General features: G+C 41.0%; 2 protein-coding genes across 2 annotated transcripts in view; both read left to right on the top strand.

Annotated features, from left to right (window-relative positions):
• The window catches only part of POLR1E (RNA polymerase I subunit E), a 278,376-nt gene that overhangs the window by 171,750 nt on the left and 91,686 nt on the right, over positions 1-14,940 (top strand). The gene's annotated exons all lie outside the window — the stretch shown is intronic.
• Positions 1-14,940, top strand: part of ZCCHC7 (zinc finger CCHC-type containing 7) — a 110,012-nt gene that overhangs the window by 82,444 nt on the left and 12,628 nt on the right. Inside the window, exon 8 of the mRNA XM_069881085.1 lies at positions 2,650-2,685. Within this exon, the coding sequence (XP_069737186.1) occupies positions 2,650-2,685 (36 nt within the window). The remainder of the gene's footprint in view (positions 1-2,649; positions 2,686-14,940) is intronic.

Raw genomic sequence — 14,940 nt, 5'->3', positions numbered from 1 at the left:
TGCACCTGCGTGCTCCGCACCACACCACGCTCCAGAATGGGCACTGTCAGTGCCAGTGCATCTGAATGCTGGTACCGGCAGAGCACTGGGGCAGGACATAAATGCGCTTTATTTTAACGTAGCTCATTGCTCTGCCATTGCCCTTGTGCACCGCAAGGGCTTCTCATTAAATGAGGGCCATTCACGGTTAAGTACTCTTAAATAAATAAGGAAAATCACAGGTTTGGTGGCTGTTGTATTTGGTTATTCTGTCTTCCATAGCAAACCCCTGCGCTTCATTTGAGGAGCCAGTATTCAGCAGTAATTGTTAATTATACTTTTTGTCGCTCCATGATAGAAGATACAGACAATAACTCTGAGCTGATGCAAGGTAATAGGACTCCTCGTTAAAAAGCTGTTGTTTAGCCAGGCATCCTTTTTGACTATTGTATTCAGCTTCTGAAGTTCTTAAGTGATCATGGTCATGATCAGAAGTATCACACTGAATCACCATGTGAATGAAGAAATATGCTTGGCCAATTTTCCCTCGCCACCTTCTTCCTGCCTCCCTTAAGTTTTCCCACAGCCTTAAAGGGTGAGTGTGATGGTAAAACCTGCCCTTCAATGGCTCTGCTGGGGCGTTGGGACTGTGCCTCTTCCAGTGCTTTGGTAAGAGTGTGCCAACTGTGGGTGTCTGCTCTGAGTTACAGATTCAGATTTTCACTAAAAGCAGGGTCTTTGTGTCCAGAGCCGAAAAAAAACCCCAACCAAACTCTTATTTAAAAATAAAGTAATTTTTTTATTACTATTAAATAGCTGCTCTGTGTGTAAAGGTCACATCACAGAGTGGCATTTTGCCAGTAAATGACAACTCATTGATTGCGATTTTTCAACCACATTAGTCTGGGGACACTGTGGTAATCGAAAACTATCCAGAACTAATGTATAAATAACTGTCTGCTACCCCTGTGCTGCAGCAGCCATGGTCTCCTGTACGGCTGAAGCCTTCTGCAGGTTTGAGGGAAAAGGGAAGGTCTTTGACACGATATTTTTATACGCTAGAGAGTGTTTATACCTTGCGCCTCCAAATCCTGCGTAAGTTAGCAAAGGGGGAAAATCCTTTTGTTTGCACTGGAAGGCAGCTCGAGTGTGTTCCGACTGTCAGATGTCGTGGTCTGTTCCTGTTAGAAATGTGAGGTGCTTCACACTTTGCCTTTATAGAAATATTAATATAAAACTCAAATATTTACATGTGGTGTTTGAGTAAGAGGAGAAACGTTGAGCCATTACACAGAACAGATTGTGGATTTTTCTCCAGAAAATTGTGTTACTGTCAGAATGAATAATAAATAATATAATTTCCATCACATCCAGGAAAGACATACCGTATGTGCCATAGGGTGACTGTCACAAACTTGGATTTTTTGGAGATATTCTGTTGCTAATATTGGTTAGTGGGATTTTTTTTTTAATTAACATGCTTTGTCCGAATAAAAGAAGGCAAGAATTTAGGCATGAGCGAAAAATTTATTCGAAATCTAAAGAAATGTTAATAGTGCTCATTTGCAAGTAGTCATGAGGCTTCAGTGTCTGAAATTGGAGCTCCAGCGTATTATGTAAAAGCCATGGAATAACTAATATTTCTTCTTAAAATATGTAAAATTGAGATTGGCTAACCAAATTGCTAATTGTTCCAATGATTAAGGAGCTATTTTAATAAAAGAGTAAGTGTTTTAAACAAAAGTGAAGCCCTCCATTGAAGTGACTGCGTGCAGACTCTCTTAAACACTGAAATGGCCAGCAGACAAAGTGCCACTATTTCCCTGTCCGTCTATGGCTTCGAGGCCAGAGCAGCACTCAGAAATATCGTAAGTTTTGTAGAAATGTTAAGAAACCTTGAAAAAATAGTCTCTGTTTCATTGATCATTAACACATCCTGGTTTTGTTTCAAGGAGAAGACCCACATTTTCCTGCATCCTATGTGTTCCTTAGATCTATTGTGTTTTTGCGGCGATTCAAAAATCTCTTCTGCCAGGTTTTTCACAAAGGGCTGCACTTACAAGTTTATGTGCGAGTCTGGCAAGTTTGAAAAAAAAAAAAATTAAAAAAAAAATCAGGCAAACCATTGTAAAAATAGAAACATTAAAGCAATCTGTTATGCTTCTTGTTTACAACTCATCTGACATTAGGCTACTGAGGATTATTACATGTAACAATTATATTTTGATTAGGATAGAGGTGTGTATGCAAAAACTAAAATATTTCTGTTCCTACACGAAAGGAGGGTACCTTGTGATTTAATTTCAAAAACGTTATGTAAATTTAAAATGTCAGAAAATGTAGAATTTAAATTAATTTCTGGGTTTGTGGCAGTGTTAATACTTCTTGCAGTTGAGAGCGCATTACTCTCCCAAACTTCTGCCCTTCAGAGAAGAAGGGGAGAGAGAAAACTGTTACTGGCTTTCTGACAATGGCAGGGAGTGTGTTAAACCAGTGTAAAATTCAATTAAACTGTCTAGCCAGGTTTTTGAAGCTGAAATGCAGACCCTTTCAGTTAAGCTTCTTATTTTCCTGTGACCGACACCGGTGGATACTGTGTTATGCCAAAACCAACAGGCTGTAAAGCACCTTGTTTCATGCTCCTAGCTGATCAATATTTTTATTTTCCAGGCTTGCCCAGAAATATGGAGGCAGTATCACCTAACAGTAAGTAGAAACACCTTTTTTATTTTCTTATACACCCAGCCTATTTACTCTTCTGTGAACTGCTGACCATAAAATATAGACAAGCATCTTCTGCAAGAAGATAATAAACATCTGAAGAGTTTTTGAACTGAAGAATGCAATGAAACACTGTCACTGTTTTTTAAACATCTTTAGAACTTACGATTTCGTTTTAATACTGTAATCATTAAATGAGTGCCTTGCAGCACTCCCTGCTCTCAGTGACCACATTTACACAAACAAAGAGGTTAAATTTTAAGTTGAAATGCGTAGCAGAAGCAGTAATCCCATTTCAGATATCCCAGATGCTGGTAATTAATCGTTGCGTGCAACAATGCTTTCTTTTTAAATGAGTAAAATAGATCTCAGCTAAAGTAGAGACATTAATGTGAGCAAATACACTTCATAAACTTTGCAGATAATTTCTGATCAGTAAGAATATAGCTGTAACTTCTTCCCTGGCCTGCATTAGTTTATCTTAAATCACTGAAACAAGAAATAAAACTTTGTGAGCTGGACCAGTGTTTTACTTACATGTAAAATAGAGATAAAAATAGATTTGGCTAATATTGAAACCTGGAACAATATTTAACTGGTTAAGACAATATTCATTGGATAGGTAGCACAAATCTTCAATATACTAATTTATAAAATTACTATACATAAAAACAACTCTAAAGATTAGGATTTTTGCTGTTCATCTGAATCTTTGCTGTCACTGCTCTCTGGATGAACCTCGTATGCATTTAGCTGTTGAAGATAATTAATCACTGCTGCCTGCACAAATCAAAGTAGGAAAGTTTGTCCACTACTTTTCTTTAGATGTCTTTGGTTTGGGCTTTTTCTTTAGAGCAGTAACTGGGATGTGCTTTATAATTCATTACTTTCACCTCTTCATGGTAGTGAAATGCTCTTTTTTCTGCTTTTGCTCCTAATTTCAATTAATATAAGAAATCTCTGCTTAAAACCTCTTGCTTGTGTTTTCTGTTTGATGATTTGAAAACAAAGATCTGCTTTGGGAATCTTCCACCCTTGCTGATTATTTACTTTTATTTTAAACAGAGTTGGTAGAGACTTTTAAAATGAGCAAACAGCGCATTCACTGAGTATTTTTGTTTGCTTTTTTAAAATTGCATGAAGGAAAACGGTAAATACTGTCTTTCATTGTAATCCCTAAGGGTGCATGAAAAAACAGTTTTGAAATCTTTATGGTATTTGGAATCTAATAATCAGAAGGTGTTCTGGGTGTGGTAAAGTGTTGTGTTCTGTTTTTTACTAAGGCAGAAGATTTAATTTCATTTTAGTCTTGTTTGCCATTGATAGATCCGCAAAAAGTGAATTGAATTTAAAAGGATTTATTTTTCTTAAAAAGTCTGTAAGAGCTTAAACCTGACTGAATGGTTCCTCGGGCAGAATTCGAGGTGTCTGAGGCAGAAAATTTTATCCGAATTTTGTAGGAAGTGTTTGGAGTTGACTCCTCAGTTGATACAAAGCTAACAAAATTTGTCAAAACAAGCTATTGTTAGAAAAGATTACGAATACAAGTGCATTTAATTAAAAGTACCCGATTGGAAATTCTTGGTGCATTTTCGGGGCATTTTGAAATGTGGTTAAATACGGACACGCAAGGATAAATTGACAGTGAGTCAGACCCTCGCTACTGATAAATGATTTTTTTTTCTTTTGCAGTGAACTGCAAATCGTCTTCAAATAACTCACATTTCTGATGTGTGGGAAATGCTCTGCATGGCTCCATTTTTTGCATGGGAAGCCTGACTTTGACTCACAGTTGGGTTAGTCCTCAGATTAAGCTTGGAATTTAAAAATTTGCTTGGTAAAAGGCATCCTTGATATTTAAAATAAGTTATTCCTCAAGAAAGTTAATTATATGAATTGTTTAAATGTGTGAGTCCCAGCTCTTATAATTCTATTTAAATAGAATTTTTGCACCTAAAGTGGCAGTAAATAGCATTCTCGCAAGAATCAAAACTTCTGTGTTAGAATAACATAGATTTTATATATATTTATAGAATTGTAACTAAAAAGCTGACATATTTTACTCTCATATCAGCACAGCAGTATTTCACTATAAAATTTGCTTATAATCTTCCTAGTTTAGAGTAAATATTTCAGTACAAACAGGATAGCAGGTTAAAGGAAAAGAGCAGAAGTACAAAAAAAAAATTGCTGTTGTGGTGGCCGCTGCAGGGGTGCCTGGTTGTTCTCAAGCAGACTCAGGCTGCAGTGAGTTTCTCCTCTGCTTTAGCCATGGGTGCAGCCATGAGTTTTACACTGATTTTGGCAAATGGATGGTGGGTGTCACACATGCAGGTACAAATAAGCACTAATAAAACACAGCATTTGAGTGTGCAATAAAAGACTGGTTTTGTGGCATTGCTGCAGGCGGCCGCTGCAAAGTTTGTCTAAATGTTGTGCGTTATATAAAGTATTCTTAGTTAATTACTGTGAATGCTTGTGGGGAGCCACACAGCCCTCCACCTCTCTCTTTTGTGAAGCCTTGGTGATTTTATTCATTATCTGGTGCTTTCCTAAGAGATGGACTGCCATCTATTGACTTCTCAGAGCCCCTGCACAGGAGCGCGGCTGGACTAGAACAATGACTAAATAATAAATCCATTCTGCTGTTGTGGGTACTGGTAGGGTTTGTTTACATTAGCTGTGGTGACAAATTTTGGCAGATTACAAATAATTTGTTGTATGGGCAGAAATGTCTTATTCCGACCAAAATAGACAGCCAGCGCAGGAAACCTTACAAGCAGTTGAAATGGCAAAAAGGATTATGAGCAGAATATTTTAATTTGCCTTTTGATAGAAAAAAGATTATCATATTGTATTCAATGAAGCTTAAATTTAAAGGCTCTGTGATAATCTAAGCTTTATAACTGGATGAAGTTGGTTTCCTTAAACTTGTTCTTTCAACTCTGTTAACTAAAATTATTCTGCAAAAAACCAATCAAAGTCAGCAGAACAACCCAATTCCCACTGAGGTTTAAAATAATATTTAATAACCTCTTTAAGATGGAGATTTAAAACTTTTACAAATCATTTTCATTGTGCCTGCTCTCTGTATATTTCTCCTGTATCAGAAAAGGGAAATTACATTTGTCAAAACATACTATAAGTTTTTCTTCATATAGGTATCTATTTGCAATAAATAGGTTGGGTTTGATACCCGCTTGTGTTTATCACAGGGTTTATTATATATTCAGATAATGACACAAGGACTTTATTGGCGAATCCAGGATAAATTGTTATGATCTCAGCTTCCTGCCGTGTAAGTAATAATACGTGTTATTTTTTAACAGACAAGGCATTTGAGGCCTGGCAGAGCTCTTTGTTCTAGGTTTCGAGGAAGCTTAGGTTACAACTTTGTCTTTTGGAAAGCTGGGTGCTGCACAGGCCCAGAGAAGCACAGACCATGCTCTGTAGGACATACCATCACATCCCTTCTCTTCCGGAGGTTGCTGGGGGTGCTCATGGCAGACCTCCTGCATCCTCAGAATGCTCGATGTGCGTTCATGTTCTTTTCTCTCATCATTTTGGATTTCAGCTACAGAGGCAGGGGCATTTATTGAATATTTTGTACTCAAGTGGAGGCCAGTTTGTAGCCCTCTAATTACATGAAAAACAGACGTCAGTGGAAAAATTGGTAAGTTTAAGGCATCCTACTATTTTAATCGGTTTGGTTCAGGTTTGCAGTTTATTCCTACACAATACAATAGGATCCCTGTGAGTTTGATCTCTACCCAATCGCCTGTCAGGTGCCAGCTCCCATTTTAAGTCAGTCTGGTCTGCACACTGGGGAAGAACATTCCTGCCATGCCCCAGGTTCGGAACAGGGTCTGCAGCGGCTCATTGTCAGGCAACTGTTCCTTCTTCCCAGGAGCTGCCGGAGCCATGCGTGGCTCAGGGCTCCAGGTGTGCGGCAGATTTGGAGCTGCCCCTTCACGCTGTGGGAGAAGCCTGTTTGTGCTCTGTCCCCGAGCCCACAGCTGGGACATCAGGTCCAGACCTGCTCCCAACCCGCAGGTCATCCCATGGCTTTGCTGCTGGAGTCGCACCATAAAGCTGAGGGTGGATATTGCTCTGCTGCAAGCGGTCACATTTCCACCCAACAGATGACATTACTGGAGAATAAAGAGGAAATTTATTTCCAGCACACAATGACCCTTGTTCTGCTCTCTGTGTGGAGCTGCGCATCTTCGTGTGAGCCCCCTGGCTCACCCAAGCCCCTTCTGCACGGTGGTCCTGGTGGGCCCACCTCGATATTTGGTGTAAAACGGGATATACACTAGCTGCACATGGATCTCCCTGCATGCACAGCAGGACTTCGTTGTGCCGAGGGGCTCGCGGGGTACAAGCCTGAGCATGGCTAGTCCAGAGCAGGAGCGAGGCGTGGGTGCAGAAATCAAACAGGAATTGACACTGCAAGTGTTAGCATCTTCCTCATAAACATCTACAGAGCAGTGAAACCCCATCCCTAAAATAGGCAGAGCACAGGTTTTTGTTTTTCTAATATGTTTCTTGGTGTAGATGCATATAAAAGCAAATCCTGCTGGGATTAGGTGTTTTTCTTTCTGCAGGGATTGCTCATTTTCAATAAACTCTTCTTCCTTCGGTCCTGCTCCGGCAGCGAGGGCTCCTTCCCCCATCCCTGCCTCCTCCAGACTCATTTATATTAAAGCTCCCAGGCCAAGATGGCCACCAACAGAGTTTTAGAACCATCAGAATTTTTAACTAGCAAAAGCTATCATTTAACATGCTTTTTGACAGTTTGTTAATCTTACTTTTAATCCACTTACATAAAAGAAGGTGAACCAGGAGTTGGCTGTTTTGGCCTCTGTGCGTAGAGCACATGAAGGGACAATGCATCTTTTGTGTTTAAATTTTGCGCTCGGATTTCTTTGTGTGCATTATTAAAATTCCTCATGGCCTGCCACTTTTTTTCTGAAATGAAAATGTAAGCAGTGTTGCCGAAAGTCAATTTATACCCTTTAAAATGTGACTTTCAGAAAGAGAAAATTTAAAGTATGGCTCTGGCAAAAAAATATTTCAGCTGGAACAAGCGAGCATTGGGTTTCCGGAGAAGCTTTCTAGGTTTTGTGCGGTGAGGGAAAGGGTATTTTAGGAGTATTTTCAGGAGGAGATTAAGCCCGGCTTCTCCGTGCGTGGGACGGGGCTGCTGCAGCATCGAGAATATGGCTGCGGCGTCAGCTCCCCTGGTCTGCATGACGCCAGGCTGTGGGACAGTCAGATATCCCAGAACTAAGCTGGTTTCTCTCTTTAAGGTTATTCTTATTGACTCTGCTAAAAATACCGCTTTGTTTATGCAATAGACAGCGTGTTTGTATTTTGGGATCACAGAGTGGGCCCTCGTGTATCAGCGCTCCAGTCACCATTCGGCAGGATATTTCACGGGGAAGGTAGCCTAAAATTTTTGGGGGTGTCAGTGAAGAGTGAGGGTGCCTCTGCCTGCTGTGTGGATTGTGGGGAGCCACCAACAGCTGGAGCATGACCATGTCCCCACGCTCGCCTGGGAGGGAGAGGTGTCCCCTTGGTGCCTGTGTTCAAGAAGAGTTCCCATTCCCAGGAAATACATCCTGGCCCCTTTCAGCAGGGCAGATCTTGGGCAACAACTGGCATATTTTTGGGGTTTAAATTCTCTGCTTGCACTGTCAGAGCCCAAGCCAAACCGCTTTTGGCAGCACCGTCCGTGGGAGCAATGCATCTGAACCCCTTGTCTACCAGGCTCTGTTGAACACGTACACCAACGGTGGTTTGTGTGCTGTCAAGCACACAATTTTGGAATTTTGTTTTACCTTCTGTTCCTTTTTCCCTATGGATTATTATTTGTCCCACATTATCATTCTCTTTCAAGTTTCAAATATTTGTCAGGCTGTCAGAAACCTAAAGTCAAAATTTGTTTCTGTTGCAAAGAAATCATATTTCATAAAAGACAATGTTCTTTCTGATAGGTTGGTTTTTTTCAGAAAATAGAACATCAGGTCCTGAAATAAATATAACTTTATCAGCTCAAAGCTTTAGCTTTCAGTAAGAAAATGTGCTAGAACAAATTCTTTACTTTAAAACTGAATTCTAAATGCTACAGAAAAAAGAAGTAGCTTCAGTAACTTTATGTGACATCTACAAAAAGCACTGTTTAGAATTTGCCTTTTTCGTGAAAATGTTGGGTTTTAGCTGACTGTGAGCACCGGATAATTAGGGTTTTTTTGCATGTCAGTTGAGTTGAAATAGGAAGTTCCAGCCGCGTGTCTGCAAAACACCAACACGTCTTTGCCTTGCACGGCCTTTCCTGGGAGCACAAGTTGGTGCCTGGGTACCTCCGATCTGCAGAGCACCAATCCCCTCTTAGTGCCTGCTTCCATACCAGGGCTGTGGGCAGTGTGTGGCCTTGCCAGCCCAGAGCAGGGAGCAGGAACACCCCTCGGAGCCTGAGGACAGTTTGGGCAGCCATCGGCTGCTGTGTACCTCATCCTGTCAGCGTGGCAGAGAGCATGCCCGCTTCCACTGACAAGGATCTGCCTCACGCTTGTCTCCATCCACCTCCCCAGGCAATAAAATACAAGGTCTCTTAAACTGTGGGTAAAGGCTGACTGTACATTGACCAGGAGCTGCAGTATGATGTGTTTCTGGAAGCATTCTGGGACTGGGGAGAAAGAAGGCTGGGCTGACCGGCTTTCCATTTCTAATTATGGTGTTCCAAATAACCTCCTGGAAGTGTCTGTTCTTAAGAAGTGCTGTCCTGCAGAGAACCTCTGACTTCAGCACGCCCATCACTGTAATTTCAGGAACTCTGTGTTTTCTGCAAAAGCAATAGCTTTTTGCCCTGCCTTTAAAAGGGAAAAGGAGGAAAAGAGCAGGGGATGGGAATTAAAAGGGGATGGAAATCAGGATATTTTGATGTTTAAGCCTGAAGCTGGCTCACCCTGGCATGCCCAGGAAGCAATTTGGGTGTATTTGACATTTCCCAAGTGCTGTGCCAGCAGTCCTGATGACAAGATGTGCTTACGGCTGGAGAAGGGCTGGAAGGACCTGCTCCCTCCCACACAAACTTGTGGGAAGGAATCGTTCTGTTCCCAACACAGAAGCTGCCGTGTGCGTTCCTTCTTTGCCCAATGTACACCAAAACTGTAGTGATGTTTATTTTTTGCCGCATCAAAACTGTTGGATAAGTGATTAATTACACAGAAAACAGGATAGTCGTGGTAAGATTCATTGCTGAAGCATCTCCCCATCATGTGCACAACTGCACTTGGAGGGGTTAAGATGATCTTTTCTTTAGTGATTACAGATCTGGTAAAAATTTTCACTTCTCTTTCCTTTAGTTTGAAAAGGTGAAGCTATACAATCATTTAAATAATTTTTACCATGTCAAGTGTTAAGCACCTAAATAAGGAAAGCAGAATTTTCAAGCTAGAATGAGACTTCCCATGTGTTTTAAAAATAGGCTTTTATTTGAGAAAAAAAATATATCTATTTCTATACCTTTTTTCTGCAGTAAAGTCTGTGTATAAATATTTGTATTAAAGTTCCTACATTCCTGAAATTTTTCTCAGTTTTGTTAGAACTTAGAGTCAGTTTCAAAATTCCATAGGAAACCAAAAAAAAACCTGTGATCCAGGAGACATTTCAAAACGTGTAAAAAAATGCACTTTGTTGTCAGTAACGTAAAATGTAGTTTGGTGCATTTTTGCAAAATGGAATAAACCAGGAGCAGCATTTCCCTGGTCAAATGTCCACTCGGAAGCTGCTTGTAAATTATGTGCTTTGGTAGGACTGAATCCTTTGCGTTTTATCACACAAACAAGTTGCATGTTGGTGAGTCACAGGTATTTAGCATCGACGGCCGGTGCAGCTCTGTGCGGTGTCCATGAGTGTCCATGTCACTGCCAGCGCTGCTGATGTCCATGATCCATCTGCCAGGAGCCGCCAGCAGCTCCAGCTGGTTAGAGGGTAACTTTCTCAAGTTATGCTTGATCATGTTAATAATCTACGGATTCACTGGTTTAATTCCGAGGGGGTCTATTGTCTCAGTAATATTAACATATCTTGTTCGGTTCTTGATAGGAAAGTGGCAGAATTATCTGGATTCTGATTTCAGATTTTGAAAAATCAAGCATTGAGGGTATGTTAAAGGAACAACAGACCCTGTAAATGATGGGTAGCATGGAGCCATGTGCTGAAAGCAGGTTCTGTTTCACCACAGAGCTGGCAGTTTCTCAGATGCAGGTGCACGATGAACACGTATATGTACTTATACACACGAATATATGACAGTGGAAAAAGTCATCCCGTGGAATTTTTGTCTTTGGGGCCATCAGTTTTAGCTTGGTTTTCAATGCCAATTTTGGATTAAATGATCATTTGACGCCCATTCCAAGGGTCATGGTGTGACCCTGCGATGGGCACCCACAGCCCCACACTTGGCTGCTCCTGGCAGCACCTGACACCAAACCAACCGCGGCGAGGCCTCGGCTGTCTCCCCAGCACCAGCACAAGCTGATCAGCTTTCACTTACTGTTTCATTAGGTGTTCTGCTCTGGCGCTTCACCCTTGCTTGGCCTGATGAGTGCCCTGCAGTGCCGCCGCAGTTTTGGCGATGCTGCCTGGCGTGGCATGACAAGTGCCACAGGCAGCGGCATGACAAAGCCTTTTCCTCCCCAAGCTGGGAGCGGAGCAGCCTTTGCAGAAGAGGGACTGTTCCTGCAGCAGGCCAGGTGATATGTTTGCAAGATGTGAATGGTCATTGCCCAGGTTCAGAGTGTCTGAGTGAGCATTAACTTCAGAAGCTGCTTGGCTTTTATTTTTTTTAATCTTTTTTTTCTTTTCCCTTTAAACTTACAGCTTCTTTCTTTGCAGTAACTATTCATCTTCTAGCGAACAGAAAGGAATTTAATGTTGGTTCTGGACTATGCAGTTAATTCTGTTTGCGAGGTGCATTTGTAACTTCCTCCAGCATTTAAAAAAACTGAGTAGTGCGTGCGGGCACGCGCAAGCACTGAAGGGTTTCTGCGGACTGTGTGATAACCCTGAAACATCTTCTGCTTTAAAATTAATGGCACGAGGTTCACATGTGATATCCAGAGCCTGTCTGAATTATTTTGATGGCAGGTGAGACCCTGGTTAAATTAATTCTGCTTTTCTGAGGATACTGTGAGGAGGGAAACAGAGGGTCAAGAATAGCCCTGAGATACTCAGAGCGTGGCTTGGAGAAAACAGTTCTGATCAACGGTGTGTTTATGTGATGTGAGGGAGGAGAGACCTTTTGATTCATTTGCAGACGGTGTAGACTGTCCAGAAAGTCCCGAGTCATATAAAAATAAAAACTTTATGGATTTGAGACTCATTTAAAGAGGTGGATGTGCAAGGGGTACAAAAGCTTTTTGTGTCCATGGTTGTACACAGGCCATCAGACATTTCTTCAAGGACGTGTTCTGGACAAATGTCACTCTTTATAAAGCTGTGTAAAAATAATTACAGTATTACTGAATATACATGGTGTCCATAAATTGGGAATGCCTGACAAAACTATGAGGGCATTAATAGGCATTAACCTGCACGGTTAACATGTTGCTTATGTAAGGGAGTTGTCTGTACAACTGTCTGTCAGTAAAGAATGCTACAGATGGAAGCCAAGCTGCTAAGGAGTGTAAACAGCTTGAATTGTTTGTGTAGAAGGTGCCCCAGCAAAAACTCACTTCTGACGGACTGGTGTGCCACTGGTGTCCTCCGGCAGCGCTGTGTTTTTCCATGTGTCCTTCAATCTTAGCTGAGACCAGAAATCGCCTCGAAGTGAACCTATGGAGAGCGCTCCCCTAAGAAAGTTGTTTCTGATGTGGTACTTCCTCCCTTCGAGTCTGCTGGTGAAAGGTGATTAGCAGACGACACAAAGGTCAGAGAGAGAGAGAGAGAGGAAGCTGTAAATCATCTGGAATGACAGTAAAAATTAAAACCTTGGGGTTTGTTGGGCTCCCCGGTGTATTGACTAATAAATATAACCGTGTGTTAGTTCTGTTCATCTTCTGATTTTATGGGCTTTGCAAATGTTTGTGTTCAGATTAATGTATAAATGTATGTGTAAGTATGCATATGCTTAGTGCGGCGAGCGTGCGTGCGTAGGGTGCCTGCCCACACGCACTCTCCCCGTGCCTACGCCTGGGCACACCGTGCGACGTTGGGGTCTCCTAATAAACATTCAGATAAAACATACGTGCCCCCATGCACGAGTCTCCTCCTCCTGCTCCTTCCCTGCCTCCTTCCCACCTCCCCCACCCCACTTCAAAGCTTGTGGTCCTTTCTCCATCCTTGTACTAAAGGGTTTCTTTGTGAGCCAGGCCATTTGTCCATCATTGTCTGGGGTCCAAGCAGTGGTAAAATACCCTGTCACCGATCCAGAGCGCGGTGAATGGCAGCTTCTCTCCGGACAATTGGCGGTGGTGCCGAGAAATATTCCTGAGAGGATTATTTAACCTTTCAATTTAGGGGGCACAAAGCCTGGCTGATTAATGAACTTTCTGATGGGCGCTGATAAGCGGATCTATTTCTTTATTTCCTCTAAAAGTGATTCCTTCTCCTGTCCCATATTACTATAATCTTAAACATAAAATGTGGCAAATAGATTAAAAAACAGCACTAAAGAGTTTATCTGGCTGGCAAACTGAAGGAGCTAAATTAAAATTGGTAATGAAAGCAGTGGCTGAGCCCTGTATATGGTTTTTAAATGCGCTGTGTATTTTGAAGAGACTTATTCTCCAGCTTGCGTGGTAATGACTGCTTTTGGTGCACAGTCCGGGGCTAGCTTCTGTTATCCCCCCAAAAAAATGAGTTGTGTTATCTGGATGACTGCAGACACATATGCATCCCCTTTTCTCACTGCATGGGCAGACAAGGTCGATAGCATTACAAGGTATTTGTGGCAGTGCTTGTTTCAGTTTTCAGAGCTGCCAGTTTTCAGCCAGATTTGAATTACAAAAGAAGAAGCTGGCATGAAAATTGAAAGGGTTTATCGGCTAGTCTGAAGCCTCATAGCACATTGCTTATTTATGCAGTCCATTTGCACCAGGAAATGTAAAAAGGAAATACATTTTTAAAATAAGGTCATAAAGACCCAGATATGTTTAAGATGGCAAATAAAATATAGATACCTATAATATCTTTCCAAGAAACGATTTCACTTAATGTTGCACATTACTTCGGAGGAGCATTTGTGCTACCGTCATAAATTTGTGTGTTTGTGTCACCATATAGATAGTCCCTGGGGATTAGGGAGGAAGTGTTTGCTAACTTACTTTAAAATTAAAATAGAAGAAAGATCGGTTTGTAGTTTGAGAGCTACATCAGAAATAGTTGGAGTTTAATGCACCGTCCTATTTAAATAACGTTTTACATTCCATGTAAAATTAGCCATGGACGACTGGAGAGATGCCACCACCTCTGGAGAAAATTGGGATGCCTTTTAAACCATGAAGATTTTTAGGTGTTCAGGGATTGTATTGTTGTTATCCTTACTATCTTGCATATATTCATTTTCTCTATGAACTTGAGATTTTTTTGTCCCTTTTTCAGAAAAGACTTTCTGAATGAATATTTTAGTGGTTTTTTCTGTGCTCATAGGAGTACCAAAAGATTACATTCATTTCTTTTAAATATAAAATATTGTACTTTTTGTCTCTCCCTTTAGCATTTTCACACAGCCGATTGTAGATGCTATTTGCATCTATTTAAAATGCATTATATAAATGTCTTATTTCTCCAGAAAACGACCACTTCACAGTGCTTGTACTGTGGACCGAACAAGATAAATTCCTTCTTCTGGGAAAGGCTCTGGTTTTCCAGGCTGTGCAATCAAAAATTAAATTTTATCTATTTGTAATTTAATGCACATTGTGTACTTAAAAAAAAGAAAATCAAAAAACTGCACACTAAAAGTTTGGTTAGGTCACAGTTTTCTTGGTTATTTCACTGTGCTTTGTTGGTAGCCAAAAGGGTAGAATGAGTGTCATAAGCAGTTCTAATAAACTCAGTTTCAAGGTGAAATTTGTGGAAAGGTGCGACCTCCACGACTCCTGTTGAAGAACAAGATTTTTTAGATGTCTGGAAAAAAAAAAAGAGGAAATAAAATTTGGTAAAGACATTATGCCATTTATAATTGCTTAGAGTTTGGGCATTTAAAAACCAACATCCTAAATTTGTATG

The sequence above is a fragment of the Phaenicophaeus curvirostris genome, chromosome Z (genome assembly GCF_032191515.1).
Source record: "Phaenicophaeus curvirostris isolate KB17595 chromosome Z, BPBGC_Pcur_1.0, whole genome shotgun sequence".
NCBI classification, from domain to species: domain Eukaryota; kingdom Metazoa; phylum Chordata; class Aves; order Cuculiformes; family Cuculidae; genus Phaenicophaeus; species Phaenicophaeus curvirostris.
The sequence above is the reverse complement of the archived record's forward strand: the minus strand, read 5'-3'. Positions and strand labels throughout refer to the sequence as shown.